At 34.0% G+C, this 19966-nt stretch overlaps 2 protein-coding genes across 2 annotated transcripts; one reads left to right on the top strand and one right to left on the bottom strand.

Moving 5' to 3' along the window:
* The first annotated feature begins 318 nt into the window (after positions 1-318).
* On the top strand, positions 319-5430 carry LOC111484216 (LL-diaminopimelate aminotransferase, chloroplastic-like). The gene is made up of 10 exons (XM_023130730.1): positions 319-473; positions 589-662; positions 865-932; positions 1086-1202; positions 1816-1878; positions 2937-3041; positions 3249-3299; positions 3437-3757; positions 4460-4666; positions 4847-5430. The coding sequence occupies exons 1-10, from the start codon at positions 391-393 to the stop codon at positions 5138-5140; spliced, it is 1383 nt and encodes a 460-aa protein (XP_022986498.1). The 5' UTR covers positions 319-390; the 3' UTR covers positions 5141-5430.
* A 736-nt stretch (positions 5431-6166) lies between these two features.
* On the bottom strand, positions 6167-19377 carry LOC111484474 (probable sphingolipid transporter spinster homolog 2). The gene is made up of 16 exons (XM_023131099.1): positions 19270-19377; positions 17425-17556; positions 15956-16057; positions 14962-15066; positions 14718-14793; positions 14321-14395; positions 14053-14155; positions 13928-13993; positions 11816-11885; positions 10503-10594; positions 10316-10392; positions 10100-10213; positions 9578-9697; positions 8772-8900; positions 7128-7206; positions 6167-6588 (listed from the first exon to the last, which is right to left on the bottom strand). The coding sequence occupies exons 1-16, from the start codon at positions 19332-19334 to the stop codon at positions 6455-6457; spliced, it is 1539 nt and encodes a 512-aa protein (XP_022986867.1). The 5' UTR covers positions 19335-19377; the 3' UTR covers positions 6167-6454.
* Between the last annotated feature and the right edge of the window lie 589 nt (positions 19378-19966).

The following is a 19966-nucleotide window of genomic DNA, read 5'->3' as shown; positions in this document are numbered from 1 at the left end:
ACACTTCGACTAAAGTCTGTCAATATCGACATTTTATGACTTTTAAAGATGCGGAATTCAAAAAATTAAAGAGGAAGAAACTTTTTTTATAAAGATTTAAAGACGTTTAATTTAAGATTTAATGTGTATTTTTTTTTAATAAAGTGAATTTATTTTTTTAAATTTTAAAGGCATTACTAAAATATTTTAAAGTTAATAAGGATATTTTTGAAAAAAAAAAGTAATTATTGGGAGTTGTAGGTAATTTTTTAAACCAATTAAAAATGAGGTATTTTTATTAATTAGTTTTATTTTTTTTTTAATAACCAAATTTAGGGTTTCAGTTGTTTAAAAAAACTGGCCACTTCCACGGCGACATCATCTCACTGAATACGTTTGGTACTGGAAAAAATGGCGGCTACACACAGCTTATCCTCTGCTGCACTCTCATCGTCTTCCTCTTCCTTTTTCTCGCACTCCAGTTTCAATGCCAAGTACTTTCTCTGTCACTTCATTTTCGTTTTGAGTGGTTTTTCGTTGGAACTGGAACTTCTGCATGTCTCGTTTTGTCGCATAAGAATCATCGAAATTAACTAGTTTATTCTCCAGGAATCCGAAGGTATCATTTCCAGGAACAAGGTTCCGCGTCAAGTGTGTTGCAACGTCTCAAGATTCTATGACAGGTATTGCGGAAATTACAGATTGTGTTTGAAGATATAGAATATGAATCTTCAATTTTAAACTTTTCGTACATTATCGGTTGAAGAAAGTAATGATATCCATACTTCGATGATATCTGCAAAAATGAGAACTTATCTGCTTCTTCATCTTCTTATTGGCGTTCTTTTGTTGTTTTTTTTTTTGTTTTTGTTTTTTGTTCTTAAGCCTACAAAACATCGGTCCCTCGAAATGCGAACATGGCCAAACTTCAAGCTGGATACCTTTTTCCCGAGGTGTGTAGTGTATTTTGCTCAAGGTCTTAGTTCATGCTATTGATGAATTTCCATGCTTGAGCTTTTTAGTTTTATTTTCATCTTGAAATTTCGATATCATCGCTTTGTATTAATTTTAGCGGTAATAGTGTATATGCGTATATATTATAATAGATTGCAAGGAGAAGGAATGCGCACTTGCAGAAGTATCCTGATGCGAAAGTAATTAGCCTTGGAATTGGTGACACTACTGAGCCTATTCCTGAGGTTATTACATCGGCCATGGCAAAGGTATAAATAATTTACTGCTTCTGGTTCTTGTAACTCGCAAATCATAACAGGTGTAGGAATAATGAGCCATCTCTGTCGAGAAACAGTAGTTGATCTAGGATATTAGCTGAAGTTGAATTTTGTTATATTGTATGAGAAGGAGAGTTGGTCAGAATCGTTAAAATATTTTACTTAATATCATATGAAAATATAGACCTTGCGTTGATCAGTGTCCTGTCTTTCGTATGGTCTGATCATTTTTATTTTGGATAAACTCGTCTCTTCTGCTGTCGGGATTCGGCTTACTAGGGTAGTGTTACTGCCATCTCCTTCCTAGTGAAATCAGTCATTTTTTCTTACATATTTGCATGTAATTTTTTGTCTCGTTCAATTGAATTTATTACGTGATTCAGACACTCCTTATGGAAGTTTAGTTTGTATGAAATAAAACTATTCTATGGTGTCCAATTCACCCATTACATTTTTCTTCCAACTGTTTGCACTTAATTGGAAGGTCTCCCTGGAGTTGTTTTCATGCCAGAAGATCATAAACCTCATATTACTTGATTTTTTTTAGCTAAAAAACTGTTTATAACTTAGTCATTTATGACGAATCTGTTTCGTTCTTTGGCAGAGATCACATGCATTGTCCACACTAGAGGGTTACAGTGGCTATGGGGCTGAGCAGGGCGAAAAGGTATGCAATTCAGTCCCGACAAACTTTGTTACTCCTGCTAGCCTTTTGAAGTGAAGTTGTGCATTTGGCATCTTGATTGAAGTTTCTGATATTTGGAAAGGGTTCTCTAACGAGTGATCTTCCTAATGGGTGAATTTTGTGTAGAAATAGTGAGAAGCCTAGCCACTCTTTTGTACACTGTAACACCCCTAGCATAAGGTATTACTGTACTTTTGCTTCAAATTCATGGGATTGCATCTTTTAGTTTGGCATGTTGTAGAACCAACTTTTATCAGTAATGGACTTCATCCAACAAAACCTTGGGGGCCATACGCTTACCAGAAGAGCTAAGGTCTTGTGACAAAGTGCTATTTTGGTCTTTATAACCCATGGAAGGAAACATAATAGGAGAGTGTTATTCGATTCTTATAAGACTTGGGAGAGATCTTCGATTTAGATTCTTACAGTACTTTGACGGGTGGTCAGTTGATTAAAAAATTGCTACAACCACTCTCCCCTTTTCGTTTGTATCAATTGGAGCACACTTTTTTTTTTTTTTTTTTTTTTTTTTTTTTTTTTTTTTTTTTTTTTTTTTTTTTTTTTTTTTGCAAGTATGCCTTTGGGCTTCGGCGCATTTTTGGGTAGGTTGTACTTTTTCATGTTCATCTTAATTTGAACTTATCTGTTTCTATTTATAATAAAATTATAGCATGATCAAATACGATACACAGATTTTATATTGTGAAAGGTTCCCTCAACATTTTGCCGGCACCTTCAACAGTTTTACCACTTGGTTTTGGCGTACGTCCGACAACAGTTTTCTCTATTTGATATGCCTCTTCCGTCAAGCATGTGCCTTCCGGCAATGATTTAAAAAAAAAATTTTTTTGCTACCTAGCTTGTATAGTTTCAAATTAATATGCTGTCAGTAACTGGTTTACACTTTGCGAAGTATAGTAGCTGCCTTATTGTGTTAACAAGTGTTTTCCATCATTTTTGCATTGACCTGATGACTTGACTTCTTTTAGGTCATTTCTTTACAAGATTGGTAGTTCTAATTTAGATGCTTATTTGTACAGCCAGTGAGAGCTTTAATTGGCAAAACATTTTATAGCGGCCTTGGCATAGAAGAAGATGATATCTTTGTTTCTGATGGTGCAAAATGTGACATAACACGTCTTCAGGTATGGTTTGTTTTAGTTTGGAAAAAAATTCATCTGTTAAATCTATCTATTTTCAACGTATTTGTTTTTTTTTTTCCCTTTAATGTTGATCATCAAACTTAGCTAAAATGTAAGATAGCATGGGTAATCATCTGTGTCGTAACTTGGGTAATCATCTATGTGTCTGCCATCTTGTTACTATCTAACTTCTCTTCCCACTTTTGGCAGCTTGTTTTTGGCTCCAACGTGTCAATGGCAGTGCAAGATCCATCATACCCGGTGATTGCTCTTCTCATTAACAAACTTTTAGATATTTAACTGGTGCACTTGTAACATTTTGCCAATCCACTTCTATATGAACTTTTTACCTACTTCTGCAGATTTAATTTATAATCAAGAATTTTGTTGAACTGTAGGCTTATGTGGACTCGAGCGTCATCTTGGGGCAGACTGGACAGTACGAAAAGGATGCTGAAAAGTATAGCAATATTGAATACATGAGATGTACTCCAGAAAATGGATTTTTTCCGGATTTAACTAAGATTCCCCGAACAGATATCATTTTTTTCTGTTCACCAAACAATCCTACTGGCTCTTCCGCAACCAGGGAACAGTTAACCCAGCTGGTGCAGTTTGCTAAAAAGAATGGGTCAATTATAGTCTATGATTCTGCATATGCAATGTATATATCAGACGATAATCCAAGATCTATCTTTGAAATTCCTGGAGCGAAGGAGGTAAATTTCGTCAAGATTACTTTTTCAATGTCTGCACTTGGCAATTTCATTCTGATTGCAAATTCCATCACAATACATTTGTGTCGAAGTTTTGAATCTTTCAAATACGTATCTCTAGTTCCTCTATTGTTATATACAGCTCCACTATATTGTTTGGATTCTCCTTTTAGATCTTGTGATGGTCTGGTCTCATCCTTTGATTCCAATTTTATCATTCCGAACAGGCCTAATAATTGTGTACATACCCGAATTATTTAGTGCAAGAATAATCAAACGGCGGAGTTCTCTTTCTAAAAATGAAATTATTTTACTATCCTTGAAAATCAAAAGCTATTGGATCCTACCATCCACATATGTTCTTAGCATATCTGCAGGCTGCAGCAAATTCGCAATTCTTTATGAGAACATGTAGAAGAACAAGCTCGTTAGTTAAATGTAGGAATAGCAGCAGAAGACTTTCCTGTCAAGGCACTTTTGCTAGAATCTCTCTCCGAACGGAAACATTAATGTACAAAGGATTAGTGGAGAATGGAGATGATGATATAGTAGGAAGTCAATTATATCTCACTTGGAATTATGTAGCAATTTGATATTTAGCTTATCATTTATATTAGATGATACTAATTATTTACTTTCGTATTTGTTGAGGAACGATAGGCAATTTATGTTTTATGTTGTATGATCTATTTTTCTGTTGTGCAGGTTGCAATTGAGACATCATCATTTAGCAAGTATGCTGGATTTACTGGAGTTCGTCTTGGTTGGACAGTTGTTCCAAAGGAGCTTATGTTTTCTGATGGATTTCCCGTTGCTAAAGATTTCAACCGCATAGTTTGCACTTGCTTCAACGGCGCATCCAACATTGCCCAAGCTGGGGGTTTGGCTTGTCTTTCGCCAGAAGGGCTTGAGGTCTGCTATTTACAGTTTTCTCATTTTTTTAATAAATATAAACGTGTACAGTAACCTTAATCCCCTGAAATACGGTGAATAATTTGGAGCACTTCATTTGAACATAGTGCAATTTGTATTTGATGTCCACACAACAAAATTACATAGGAAATCATGGAATTTATCAACTTCTACTTGCAGGCTATGCGCGGGGTTATTGGTTTTTACAAAGAAAACACCAGTATCATTATGGACACATTCAACTCGCTTGGGTTTAATGTGTATGGAGGGAAAAATGCACCGTATGTGTGGGTTCGTTTCCCTGGCCGGAGTTCGTGGGATGTATTTGCTGAGATACTAGAGAAAACACATGTCGTGACAACCCCTGGAAGCGGTTTCGGACCTGGTGGCGAAGGATTTATCAGGGTAAGTGCTTTTGGTCACAGAGAGAATGTCTTGGAAGCTTGCAGAAGATTCAGGCAGCTATACAAGTGAAAGAAGAGGAGAAGCGATGCAGGTGGATGAGATTTAAATCTCAGGTGCCATCCTTCTATTCTTCAACTCTTGGAATTATGTACTACATGTTTTTGACATTTGCCTTTGGCATTTCATTTTCATTTGAAATGTACAAAAGCATTCCAGTTGTAGCTTGAGGCGTTTCTGTGTGTTGGAGGATTTCGGTCGGTTTTCATCTAAGCAAATAGTGACGACGCCTGTTGCATTTGAGGTCTGTATGAAGTCTTATCTCTTTAAATCAATAAATTTAAATGCTACCATTTGACCAATTAGCTCTGATTTGATGAATACTTGAGTTCCGTTGAATTCCTTGTTAACACATGCCCCATTGATTGAGGACTTGGATATTGGAATGTTGGGAGGTACGGGGTCACTTAGGTCTTGGAGGTCTGGACCTGTTTTTCATGACAAAATAGGGCGATTGGGTGTGAGTTTTGGACCTATTTCTTCCTTGATTTATTGTATAGTTCGACATATGGGGTGGGAGATTTAAGCACGGTCGAGGTCATGTCATTTTCTTTAACCAATCGAACTACATGTTCAAACACGTAGTCTTCTAGTCCGCCTTGTTCTTCCCTTTTCATCCTTCTTTCATTATTATCATTCTTACCCCTTCGGTTTCTTTGGTCGCATTGGTCGAGATAAAATTAGTGTTAAGGTAAAATTAGTGTTAAGGGCGCCCCAAGGTAGTGTAACAACTTAAGAATGTGCTTACCGTCATCCATAGGAGAGTTTCATCGTGTTTTTCCATTCAAGTCTTTCATAAATTAGTTATCTGTCTTAAGCATATGCTTCCCAGTAACCAAAAATCGTAGAGCATCTCTCTATAAAAGCATAGATATCTATTCTCCATGAGGCAGGCAATGGCTGCAACAGCATGAGAGCAATGTATTCCATAAAGCTGCAATCACTTTCGAATATTGACTGTGTGATTTCTCAGCTGATAAAACCTCAAACTCTACATTATCTGATTGAAGAACTTGATACGATGAGGCAAATGTCATATGTTTCAAACTAAGATTGCAGTTAAATTCTTCTAAACAAACAAACAAATATCTTATACACCAATGAATTTGAGTTAACCAACCGTACCTAGTCCTGTTCTTTAAATATAGGGTGAGCTACATTTATCAATCGGCCCTAGTTTTTTTGCTAGCCAATTATACGTAGTCTAGTTTTTTTAAATACACATACGTCCTAACCGTGTTAAAAGAACATACTTACAAAAGAACAGCTGTGAAAAAACTATGCAAACCCCAGCAGTCCACGAGCATGGAGTTAGAGAAACCAAATTTATGGTTGGGAAGAAGATTCAGCGATATTAATCAACTTTTCTTCGAGCAACGGTGTCGTGCTTGACTGATTCATTGTAGAATCTTCGTGATGATCGTTGTCATCCAATGACTTTACACTGGGTAGAAATACACCTGCCAGTGCAAACAAGTTGAAGTTCATGAGAAATGTCCCTTTTTATTCTTTCATTTTTCCTTGCGAAAATTATTATTTTAAAATAATAATTAATTAAATTTCTTGTACAAAAAATCATAACATTACTTGAATGGGATCTGTTCTCTATAGGTCATATACTACTGTGTCCTTCAGCTCTAAAAAAATTTCTTCCACAAAAAATCCCTTAATTTCAATCAACATATTGGCCCACCATACAAATTTGACATTCTTAAAAATCTATGCAACAATTTCTTCCAAAATTTAGGTGCCAAAGCATCAAGATTGCTAGAGGTACCCAATTATTATGCAACATCTACAGAAACAAGCTGCCCTAACCATGTAACACAATCATATCCAATACTATGAAACACTTCCCATAATTTTATGCTAAATATCATAGACTAGTGACCGTATTAAAATGATATGTTGAATATAATTGTAGTATCTAAAAAATTTCATCTACCATTGAAGGGGTCAATGTAAATAGCTTAAAATAATAAACGAAATAAAAGCTTACCTGCAAACCATATTAGAGCTGCTGGAAACAAGATAGCTGTAAGAATAAGAGAAGTCACCCTCCAGTTGTTAACATGGTCCTGCACAATCGTAAGAACACCATTTGAGACTTCAAGTTATCAGAAGAACTTAAGAGTTTAAGGTCATGTTTTATAACTATCTGATTAAAAAAAATTGTGTTGGTTTTCTTATCCATTTCTTTACGACAAGTTTCATCCTTCTTATGAAAACATTTGAATTCTTACCCAAATTCTAAGAACAAAAACATACTTTTTTAGCTTTTAAAACTTTGGAGGAAAAAAAAAAATAACAAAACAAAAAAACTCAAAAGGGAAAGTAGTATAGGCTTAATTTTCAAAAATCAAATAGTTATCAAGACTTTGTTTTTCTTTAAAAAAAAAAAAAAAAAAAAAATTAAGCTTATAAATACTACTTTCAATTATGAGTTTTTCCTTTTGTTTTGTTATCTACTTTTTTTATATTTGTTTTAAAAACCCGGTGAAGTTTGAAATCTAAAAGAAGTAATTTTTTAAAAATAGTTAAGAATACAAATATTTATTTAAGAAAGATGATACTAAAAATAAAAAAAAAAGTTACCAAACAGTGCCTAAAATATTCACTATTTAAAAATGCAAGATGTGTATCCTAATCTACCTACTGAACTCTTTATTCTTTAGGGTGAGTTTTAGATAACTTTTTTAAAATAATGCGTTCTTTTTTTCTTTTTTAATGCTTTAGAGTGAAACACAAGTTCGACAAAATGATTAAGGATTTCTTCCGGTTAGCTGGATGATTGTAAAAATGCAATCCCTATTCCCAAGTGGCTTTGAAGGTATCCAAAAGAATCTGAGGCATTTTGGCACAAATAACTGTGAGCCATGGCTAAGATTTCTTTGGTTTTTCATTAGTGCATGCAGCTATACCACTTCAAAAAATAAAGAAAACCCATGGAAGTCAATTGCCAAAATTTTCCTGCGTTTACAAGTTCCTCGTGTTTAAGTTGGGAGATGGAGCAACCATGCTATTTTGGGAAGATTTTTGGTGTTCTGTTCTATTACATATCTCATTATGTTCCCTGATCTTTATGCTTTAGCAAACTAAAGGTTTTTCAGTTCAATTTATGTGGAATAGTGGCACAACTAGCTAGAACTTTTGGTTTGGGACGGAACTTGATGAATGAATAGGTGGAGGGGCTGCCTCTTGCAATATTTTGAATTATGCCCACCCTCTAGAGATAAAGATTATAGATAGTATGGCCTTAAAATTCCAATGTCTTTACTGTTCCTCGTATATTAAACCGATTGCAAGAAAAGATGGTCGTAATGAAGATCTTTGTATGAGAATTTGGGGGATCAAAGTTGTAAATGTAAGGTTCTTCTTTGTACGGCTCTTGTTGACCCAGCACTCTCTCACGAGCACCCTCAAGGCTTAAGAACTTTTAACCCAAGACACTTAAGTTCACCCCATCACACTATATTTTCTAAATTGGCTTGGAGAAAAACTAACAGGAAAAGGCACCCTATTGTGTTGCAGAACTTGTCATAACATGAAGTCCAACCGAAACAAGTACACAGCTAAAACGTCTTTATTACTGAGTAGTTCAAAAAGATGAAATAAGATTCAAAGTGGAAGGAAAAATGAAAACCTGAAGAACTCCGACAAGAGGCGAGGATGGCACGTCTCCAAAGATGTGGATTGCAACAGTAGACATGGCCATAGATAGTGGCCTTAGACTTGGTTTAACGGCCTCCAGATTAATATAATTTACAGGACCCTGGAAAAGATAAAAGTTCATGACAACTCCAAATACTGGGATAAAGAAGTGTAATGATACGGGGGTTGTGACAAATAAATTATATACTCAATCATAAGATTAAAAGACAACAAAATAAGGTGGCTCAGAAAGAAAAGCATTGTCATGGCCCCCTCCTTCTCAATAGATTTCACATTTCTCGTAATTACCGGTGAAATATCCCAAGTTAATTTGTTAGAAAGTTTGCTTACATGGCTTTCCCTTTCAATTTCTTTTTTCAGTTATAATCCCTTTAATTATAAGTTATAATTGGAGATCTAAGTCTAGGTCAGCAAGTGTTGTGGGTACACACGTTTGGGTATAGTTTGTGAATTTATGACTGGTTTTCTTTGTTATCCATAGTTTAAATTGAGATTTGTGAGTTTTATTTCTTTCTTCAATATGAATCAAACTTTTCTCTACATAATGAGTTTCCTTCACATAAGAGTTTGCTTACAGAATTTGGGACCACAAAGCAAGAAATTATGTACTCTTGAATTAAAGTTCCAATTTAAGTCCCACAGAAGCCTCCTTTGCAATTAAAGAAATTCAGATACCATTTCCGTAAGTTATTGCAGAATTTCATTAAGAGAAACTAGTGTAGAAAAGGGATGATGAGAAATCAACCAAGAAAAATTTGGGGAAGAACGATCTATTACCTGAATAGCAAAAACGAATAGTTCACCAATTGAAAATAGGGCTAGGTAAATGTAAACACTCTCAAAACAGAAGGCACTGAAGCAAAGTATTGCCCCGACAAAGGTTGTTACAGAGAGAAGCTGCAGCACAATTTGAGTGAGAAAGTCAGATTAAGATTGACATCCATGTTTATAAAATGGAATGAAAAAAAATTCATAGGTTGATAGCAGGTTAGATTTGAGAAAACATCAGGAATCCCCAGAGATTTCTCAACTTGGTGAATCGACAATATTGGTGGACACCATTACTAGCATACCTCACTAAGAACTTTATGTACATTTTCCCAATGTATAAGACACAGCAATTAAAGGGATGGAATATGAAAAAGATGGAAAAAAAAAAAAAAAGAAGCAAATTCTTCCTCGTGCCACTATAGTATAAAGTATGATCAGTTCATTCTAAAACTTCTTGAGAAAGCTATGCAATCATGGGAAAAGATTGTAACGTGTGGATCCATAATCACAATTCACACAAAAGCCAACCTTGAAACCATTTGAAATGGTGTTACTCATAAAGTCCAGAACATAGCCTCCTCCTAGTGTGCCCAATATTCCAGATACCACCGTTATTCCTCCAAACACCAAGTCAGCATTGCTCTGCAAAAGATCCCAACTTTATCTACACAAATCTTGCAAGTGCAAAAGTTCTAGCGATCTCACATATAAGAAAATGGTTGATTAACTATAAGAAAATCTCACCAGATGATAGATACTGTAACCAGCTTTAGGTCCCCAGTATGAATACGCGCCTAAGACAAAATTGTATGCCATATAACCTAAAATAGAAACTCCAAGCCCTCAGAAAACAGGGGACAATGTCGCACAAACTCCTAGTCATTACATTCACAGTAAATGGAAATGGGTTTAGAGCAGGTGAACAAGATACCTAAAACGTTAATAACATAAACCTTATTGACCAAGAGTTCTTTCATTTCTTTCCCAAATTTTGAGAGCTGATTCCTCCCATTAGTAGCAAAGCTGTTACAAATTAAGAATAGGTGAAATCAATACACAGCTTAACAATTGTAATGTGGAAATCCTACCGCTGCATGGCATGCTATTGCTATGCTATTAAGGGGAGATTATATCAGGTGAGTAATAAATATTTTTAATAAATTCATTTTGAAAAGATGACAATGTAGTTTAAAAGAAAATGATGAATAATTTGATCATTTACTAATAACCTCTGCTTGGTTGTCATCTGTCTCGATCAAAATGATAAGAAATTGTTAGAAGAATATTGCACAAAATCACATTCAAAGGGGGAACTAAATCTTCCCACTCAATCAGAATGAACTGTACCGCAATGGAAGATGAGACAAGAAATCTACATAACTTCAATATGTGATGCAAAATCATACATTTTCAATTGGAAGACAAGAAAATACTATTCATTTTTTATTTTGTAATTTTGTAGCCAATGTATGGAAGAGGCTTCACAATAGGTTTCATTCTAATTCAATACTTGATTATAAGTTCCATACTTTTTAGTTCCATTTGAGGCTCTGATCATATGGGTGGGACTTTGGAATGTAAACTACCAGTATCACGGATATTTTTGGGAAACATGGTTAGAAAGAAAAACAGAGCATGTTATCTATCTTCAGATTGTTCGATTATTCGGAGATCAATATCTCAAGTCTTCTGTTCGGGCTTTATTGGCAATGGACACAAGGTTACTGCCAAAGTACCCTTGTTTCTGAAATGAAATGATTGGAAAGCCTTTTTCTTGTAATAATGCTATCAACTTTCAAGGCACTAGAGGTCAGATCCAGCCCCATTCTTCATATATTTATTTCTTTAACAAAGTGTTCACATAAAAAAGGACCATGTACTTAGTGTGAAGTTCCATTAGGACTTCGCCAACAAAATTTGAAGTCCAATCTCTAGGCATTTACTATTTGTTACTTTCAAGAATAATTATATGATAAAATATTAGAATATGTAGGTTAACAATAAAAAGAATGTCCCTTAACTTCTAAGAATAATCAGAAACTCTAAGTTCACCGAAAGATAAGAAAATATATTCACTTCAGCACAAGAAGACTCATGATGATTTGCAATCTGAAGTTACTTATAGAAAAAAGTGTATTTGCCTTTGGCGAAATAAGAACACCTCCGTGGGTCACAGGTTAGACAAATGGAAGTGTCTATGTTTCACTGAGCTACCAGATGCCAAACTCTAGCAATCCTCCTTACCTGGAAGATTTCACTGAGCTATCTTCAGCAATGGAGAATGCACCACCGTTGCCATTTGAAGCTTCCGTCTCTGAGTTCATAGACATGTAAAGCCAAATTAAGATGCAGGCAAAGAGATATTTTCGCTTTTACCAATTAATACGTGACAGTGATATTCTCAGCTAATTGAGCTAGAATCAAAAGTTAAGCAAAGAAAGCATCAATAATCAAGAGGTTTCTATCGTAGCAATACGTGCCTCATGTGAAGCAATAAGCGTAATCTGATAACAGAGTCCTCTGAAAAAGCATACTAATACTGAAAATCTACAAAACAAAAGTCAAAACTTCCATCTTTGGAATACTATTATAAAGCTTCGAGAAATTACACAGAGGCTTTCAGGGCTCTAAGGTGGGAAACGGCATAAAAACTGGAAAGATGTTTGGGCTGGGACCAGCGGCTCAAATGTATGCTTCTGAGAATTCTTCACCTTTCATTATCCAAATGGCGAAGAAAATTGAAATCTCAATTTGCATGTTTTGGATGCAGGTTATCCTACCTCCAAACTCACAAAAACAAGTTGGAATCATAAAACTCCAAAGGTGAAGGTCTTCCCATAGTAGGTGGATAAACACAGGAGAATTGATACATACAAGATTCCCCAATAGGGCTCTCCATCCAAATTAGTTTCTTTTGTGTAAACGAAATGAAGTTAGGCACTATATTTTTTTTGCAGCTAGTTTAGCTCCTTGTGGGCTTTGAACGATAATATTAGGAGTTCATGTCAACTACCATGTGGTTCACATGCAGGAAAACACCCGGTTGATTGTTCTACGGATCTGGCTGGAGTTTATGAAAAAAGCCAAAGCCCTGGTCGGATTTCAACTGATGCTTTACCCTGGCGTACTCTACCATTGAGTTAAAAAAGCCTATTTTATTTAATTCAATTTTTGAATAAGCCACTAGCAATAAGGAGTCTAATGTATATAATTATTATAAATTACAAATAATAAGATATATATATTCTAATTATTATAAATTACAAATAATAAGATATGTACATAAATATATATTATTCACACGGTCGTTCATTCAGAAACAAAAAAAAAAAAATGAATTTACCTATTGATTAGAGTTAAAATGGATTTTTGATATTGGATTAGGTTTATTCAATGAATTGTTTCATCATAAGACCGACTCTAATTAAAATGATGAGCCACATCCCCACGAAATTTATTTGACTGATACATCTACATCTACATCTACAAATTGAACATCGATCCATTTACTGAATCATTGATAAATCAATTCGACTTAACGAGAAAAACAATTTTTGATAACTTGATCTCTTATCACTCTCTTCCCCAAATTTTCAAATTCATCGTTTTTTTAATTCTAGGACTTTGTGAGATAAAAATATATCTACCTAACCTAATCTTAACAATTAATGAATCAATGAGTGAAAGTATGAGAAATAGAGTTTTATCCCATGTTCCGATCACTTTCTCAAAGGTAATAGCCTACATATTATTTTTTATTTAATTTTTTTATTCTTTTCAAACATATATAGATATATATTCATTTAACATTTATGCAAATTATTTAAATTATTAAATCTAAATTTAAATAAATAAATAAAATGCAATTCAATTTAAAATAAAAGAACTTCTATATAAAATTATATGGGGAATGGTGAATTTGAATGAACAATTCAAAAATATGACAAATAAAAAATTCTATGGAATAATGAAAGATAGAAATATATTATATTGACAATTTCAAAAAACTTTTCATATGATGGCAGTTGGAAAAGTGTGTCCCCATCTTCTAGTGGTTCACATGCACGAAAACACCCAGTTGAAGGTAGTCTAAAGTCAATACACTATTTTCAGAGTTGTGGTTAGAAATTAATTACAGAATTGGAAGTTGTGATTAACAATCTGGAGATTGGGAGGAGACTCGGGCTCTCACAACAGTGATTTGAAGAACAATTCCATAATTCCTTCTTATAGAATTCTTAGCTGAGGTCATGTGCTTAAAGAGGATACGAGTATCTCTTTAATATTTTTTATATGTATCAAAGAAATGATTTAGAATCTTATTATATAGCTTAATAGAGTCCTGAAACGAAGTACCTTGAACTTCCGAGGCAACCAAATCCGCAGATCTCAGCTTTCCATATGATCCAGAAGGAGAAAATCCTGAACTTAAAGTCGTTTAGAAACCGTTAAGTTGCTTGAAGTCACAGTTCTGGACGTACCTTTCAGTTGCAAAGGCTTTATAACAAATCCCAGAATGACAAAGGGAAGCATCAAAATGGCCTCTCCAACAAATGCAATACGCCAATTATAATTACCTCCAACCTATACTTAGTGAAGAATATTATACGAGTGATCAAATAAAAACATGGATGCACACTTTATGGGAGACGTAAAAGAGAAACAGCATTAGGAATGATTTTTTTTTTTTTTTAATTCATTCAATATATTCATGAAGTTTAAAAGGAAAATGATGAGAAAAGAATTTACCAATCCACCAAAGATATAGCCAATTGCATACCCACTAGGTATACACATGTAAAATATTCCAAGCCAAGCTGATTTCTGGAAGGAAAAAGTAACCAAAAGTACAAAGAATTAACTAAGAAAATTAGAAGAAGCACTGATCCACTAACATTTTTAAATTTTACATTCTATGCTTGAGTTCCCAAATGAAATATCACAGTTTGATAAATTTAATGCCACTGATGTCCTATGAAACAGAAGAAGAGTATACCCGACTATCCATTATTATAGAACTTGAAAAATCACATTCTTGTGCTATAAACATGATGTCAGTATACAACACTTGCGAATTTGTATATCATAAGGGAAACACTAACGGGCACAAGCCAGAAATACAACAAATACATGAAAGGAATGTAACCTGAGAAGCAGGTGCATTATCATCAATGAACGGTGCAGCAAGACTTACAAATGATGCTTCACCAACACCAACCAACCTAAAGCAAGCAATGAAGTGCAAGAGCCAAAATTAAAACAAAAAAATAGCTCAAATTAAAGAAAATTCTTTACAATGCCAAAATCAATAACCAATCTGCAAAAAGTGGATTTGAAAAATAGAACACAAACGTGAAGGGAAGGAGGAAAGAGAAAAGAATATTACTCACATGCGGCATATTGAAATGGACCAGAAATTAAATGAAGCAGCACAGCCAATAACAGCAAAAGTCCAAACTGATAATCCAACCCCAATGAGCCTGAATGGGTTGATTCTGCCAAAAAGATAATAATAAAATAAAAGAATAAAGAAGAATAAGAAGAACACGCACACATGCACATAAAAAAAAAAATGTTCAATTTTTCTCCATTACCACAATGACACTGACATCATGCTCCAAAATTTTATCATATTCAGATACTTTAGTTCACTTTAACCTCAGAAAACAACCTCCTTTGAAAATTCACTGGCGTTTTTTCTTTGTGGTGGGGTCCAAATTGGTGAGTTCTCTATAAAAGTGCTATTGAGGACCTTCTTAATAAACTCAGGACCTGCCAATTTGCCCAGTCTGTTTGAGGCAGCTTTTCCAGTTGTTTGATGTTCGTTTGGCTAGGAATAGGGATTGCAATTCTATAGTGAAGAGGTTTCACAGCATCTACCTTTTCATGATGGGGGCCGGATTTCATGGCAGACTAGCTTTTTCGCAGTCCTTTGGGGCCTCTGGATCGAGTGACATGATAGAATTTTTAAGGATTGTGAGAGATCATGGGAGGAGAATTGGTTGCTTGTTATGCATAATGCTCTTTTCGTAATTATCTGCCAAGTCATATTATTTGAACTGAGGGATGTTTGTATAGCTAGTTGTTTGGCCTCCTCTTGGTGGGTTGTTCTTTCATATGCCCTTTTGTATTCTTTCATATTCTCTAGATGAAAGCTTGATTTCTCATTAAAAGTAACAATAACAATAATAATAAATACCTGGCTAAACCTTTAATTCTCGAAATTTTTTCAATTTTAATTCAACATGACGGGCGTTCGGGACTTTGAACCTCTGACCTCAAGGGAAGGAGTACATGCCGTTGAGCCAAACTTACTTTGGCAAAAATGAGCAACATATACAAATATATGAAATTCCTATCAGTTTAGAACATGCCTTGACTTACCGTTCTGCTAGTGTTGCAAATATTGGACAAGAAACTAGAAGTCCAACCATGAAACTTGAAGAAAGAACCCCATCCTCAAAATTGCTCAAGCTAAACTCACCTCTATAAATAATTTGACACAAAAAATAGTCAGGTACAGAAATAGTTTATGCCATCAGTCATATTAACATAAGATAATTTCACAACAACATTTAACATACAATGATGTCAACACCAGCAACCAATAGGGCCTACATGACATGAAAAAATAAATAGCTCAAAAAATGATTAGCGTCTTTCAGTTTCACAAATAACTAGCCCTTGGATGTCAACATTGCCTAGGAAATGTCTAAAGTGCAAATTGTTGTGCAAGTATGGAGCTAAATATTATATTTAGGAGACCAAGTTCTTCAGGAAATAATTCCCACATTTATTTATCATAATACTTTAAATCCAAAGACATATTCAGGCCTAAATTGATGACACAAGTATAGTTCTTTTTTAAAAATAAAAACATCGAATTTTTCATTGATTTAGAGAAAAACTTGCAGAAGTCTAAAACTCGCGGACCTCATTAAAAAAAAAAAAAAAAAATACTCCAATCTGAGTTAATAACAGAAATGATGTAGTTACAAAAAAAACTTTTCTACAGAGCACCAAAAAAAATGCATTAATCTAGATTTGTCAACCATTTCCAAATTCCTCCCAATTTTTTCCCTTGTTACTAAGATCCCATAGTTCCTCTCCAACCTAAATCTCCAATATCAGTGATTCAATAAGGTTTGGATATGAAAGCTCAAACTTCAAAATGTGTCGAGCCAAGGATGGAGCCATACGTTGGGGTGAGCAAGCCATAATTGTGGATTGACATTTATTTATTAACAAGCATCTCTACCAATTATATCGTTAACCGTAACTTTTTTTATGAGATACCTAACCATAATATAAAAATTCAATCAAATGAAACACAGTGCTAAAAAATCATCTAAAAGTAAAGAGCATAAAATAACAAATACTTGAATTACTCTTTATATATGGAATATTACATTTTTTTTACCTTATTAGTTGAAAATGAAGGCGAATTTACTAGTCCATTACATGATAAATTTATCCTACTTTTCTTATGTCTACAATTAAGTATATATAGGGACCAAATACACTTGTAGACTTAAAGAGAAAATTATCACGATAGAGAATGATATATTACTAGAAACTTTGTTTTTGTAAAAAAAAAAGATTACATGTAAACTTCTGCACAATTAAGCATGTGTGTGCCTAATGGCCCAAAATGAGTGTTCAAATCTGTTAATCCATGTAGGGTAGATTAACGAGTAATTCTTGCGATCTCATAACTTTAAAGATTTCTTAACGAGTTATAATTTGAGAATATTTGTTTTATTCTTTTTATATTCTAACTATTTTAAAATAGAAAGAAAATCATCATGGTAAATATCCAGCACCATTTATTTTGAAAGGCTTCTATATCTTACTGTATCCCGGTACCAGATGTGCAAGTACCACTTGCTGTGCAAGTTCCTTGACTTCCATTCACACCATTGCTAGCTATTGCTCCTCGATCTATGTAATTTAACAAGTTGATTACACAGAATATAGCAAGAAGCCTGTAGAGATTAAGAAATAAAAGAAAATTCTCAAGTTATCAATTTGCAGTACATGACACTTATTTATCCAAACTACTGGTAACTAAAAGTACAACACAAGACAATATGACATCATAAGCATGGCTCAAGTAGCATAAAACATATTGTTGAAAAAAAAAATGTACACAAGACAACATGCCTGACAATACACCAAGAGGTTAGAAGTCCAAATCTCCAATCACACATATTGTTAAAAGAAAAACACGAGACAATGGACTATAGGACGAGTCTGCACCCTAGTTAAAGTTAAATGAACTGATTACTGACTATAAAAAGGTCCAAAAAAAAAGTCCTGAAAACTTAAAAAATTAGTAGCATGACATAACTTTCACTTAATAGTTGAAGACGTTATATTAATCCTCTGGTCAGGAGTCTGGAGCCACTTCAGCTTCAAAAAGGCATAAAGATATCATTCTAACAATTGTACTTAATGGAGCCCACAGCATCCTAAAAGGTTGATACTCAAACCATTCTGGATAGTTTATAATTAATCCATTGTTCCCGTAACCAGTATGTAATATTTCAGCACTTCGACAACTATTACCAAAACCCTTATCTCCTATTAGCCCCAGACAAATGGATAGAATTTCCAATTAATCATAGTGCTAAAAGTAAGGATTAAAAACCAAGAGTCCAAGCATCTAGTAAAAGAAATGAAAGCATGATGACTTTGTTAACAAATACAATGAATATTCTCATTTATTCCCGAGTCCTTTCGTAGATTACACCAATAGGCAATAGTAATGCTTATTCAATGAGCACCATACTAAACAAAACCTGACTTGTTTCGGTAACTTTTTTCATATGAATCTGAATGTCATTAAATAATGCATGCTCGAAAGGAAAAGAAATCTCCCAATGAAGTTAAAAAAAGGTACTCCAAAGGGTAAAATTAACTAGATAAATGGAAAATATAATTAGTGAGGCTATACCAATTCGACCCTATGAACCTAGTTAAAGCAATAAATTCCTTTATGTTCCTATGCCTGTCTTTAAAAGTCTCCAAATTCTCTCCACTCATTCTTCCTACCATTGTCCCATAAGACCTGAGTCTTGGAACTAGTGACCACAGACGAGATGGAAGCCTATTGCAATCATTCGGGAAGCACCATTGCAAACAAAAGATATCCATTAATCAAAATGAAAACCAGAGGGGTGGACTGACAGCATGCGACTTTACAATATTACCATCCAACCAATTGAATTGCAGGTGATCTATGCTCGCAAGAAACGACCAGATATCAAGGGTTCCCGATTAAAGCGCTATTCCTCTTATTTTGCACATTGTTAGCTCGGCATTATTCCCTTAGAAAAACAAATGCATCTCGATTACACGAATAATTCCTATTTCAAGACAGAGATAAGTGATCAAATGTAGCACACGAAATATCCATTTATCTCCCGCAATTCATCGCTTTTTCCAGAAAGAAACAAGCAAACACCGATCATGAACATTCACAGACAAAATTCCCTAAGTAACTTAGTCAGATACCAAATGAACACTAACAAAACCATAAATCTCCGAGAAATAGTCTTATCCTAAACTGAATAACTTCCATTTAGAAGTCAACATGATAGATCAATCAATTTTGACTTCCTCCATTCAAATTGTACTTTCTCGCCAACCAAACAACCAATTGAATCTTAAAGCATCGCGAACAAATAGAAAATCACCTCTTGGGAGTGAACCAAGAAGGAGTGTCAGTAGCCGGAGCTCCTGCAGCGTCCATTTCCGCCATGATATGAAAATTTGCTCGTCGAATGAATCAGATCATCTTCCGGACCATAAAATATCTTCTAATATCCCAATTATATTATATATTATTGTTTTTTACTCCCAATTAATGCAACTTCTCTATAAAAAAAAATTAATCTGTTACCCATAATTTCTATTTTTTAGACTATTATTATTTAATTAAATTAAAAAAATACACTGTAAAATTAAATTAAATTAATATTGATGGCTTTTGACAAGTAAAAAATTGAGGATGAAAAGTTATAACCTCTTATTTGTATAATTTAATTTCTAAAAGTTATCTTTAGGGTGAATTTTCCCCGTTTTTGTGTTTTTTTTTTATTTACGAAGTATCAAATTTCAATAAATTTTATTATTCCAACCCACATTTAAAATTACAATTAAAACAATGATAAAACGAATAAATTTATATGTTCGGATAAAAAACAGAGTCTTATTTTAACTATTGATAAAATTTTGAAAGTTTATAGACTAAAATAGTGAATAAATTTATATATTCGGATAAAAAATAGAGTCTTATTTTAACTATTGATAAATTTTTTAAAGTTTATAGACTAAAATAGATAATCGAACTGTATTGCTACAACATGGGCTCCATATTTTTGTCACACCATC

Source organism: Cucurbita maxima, unplaced genomic scaffold, assembly GCF_002738345.1.
Source record: "Cucurbita maxima cultivar Rimu unplaced genomic scaffold, Cmax_1.0 Cma_Scf00001, whole genome shotgun sequence".
In the NCBI taxonomy this organism is placed as follows: domain Eukaryota; kingdom Viridiplantae; phylum Streptophyta; class Magnoliopsida; order Cucurbitales; family Cucurbitaceae; genus Cucurbita; species Cucurbita maxima.
The sequence above is the reverse complement of the archived record's forward strand: the minus strand, read 5'-3'. Positions and strand labels throughout refer to the sequence as shown.

Bases quoted from the DNA above. Each gene is read 5' to 3' on its own strand.
- LOC111484216 (XM_023130730.1), top strand. From the start codon at position 391: ATGGCGGCTACACACAGCTTATCCTCTGCTGCACTCTCATCGTCTTCC. The intron at 3,042-3,248 runs GTATGGTTTGTT...CACTTTTGGCAG, and splicing joins GTGACATAACACGTCTTCAG to CTTGTTTTTGGCTCCAACGT. The intron at 3,758-4,459 runs GTAAATTTCGTC...TCTGTTGTGCAG, and splicing joins AAATTCCTGGAGCGAAGGAG to GTTGCAATTGAGACATCATC.
- LOC111484474 (XM_023131099.1), bottom strand. From the start codon at position 19,334: ATGGCGGAAATGGACGCTGCAGGAGCTCCGGCTACTGACACTCCTTCT. The intron at 16,058-17,424 runs GTAAGATATAGA...AATTATTTATAG, and splicing joins ACATCTGGTACCGGGATACA to AGGTGAGTTTAGCTTGAGCA. The intron at 15,067-15,955 runs GTAAGTCAAGGC...TCTTTTTGGCAG, and splicing joins TTTGCAACACTAGCAGAACG to AATCAACCCATTCAGGCTCA.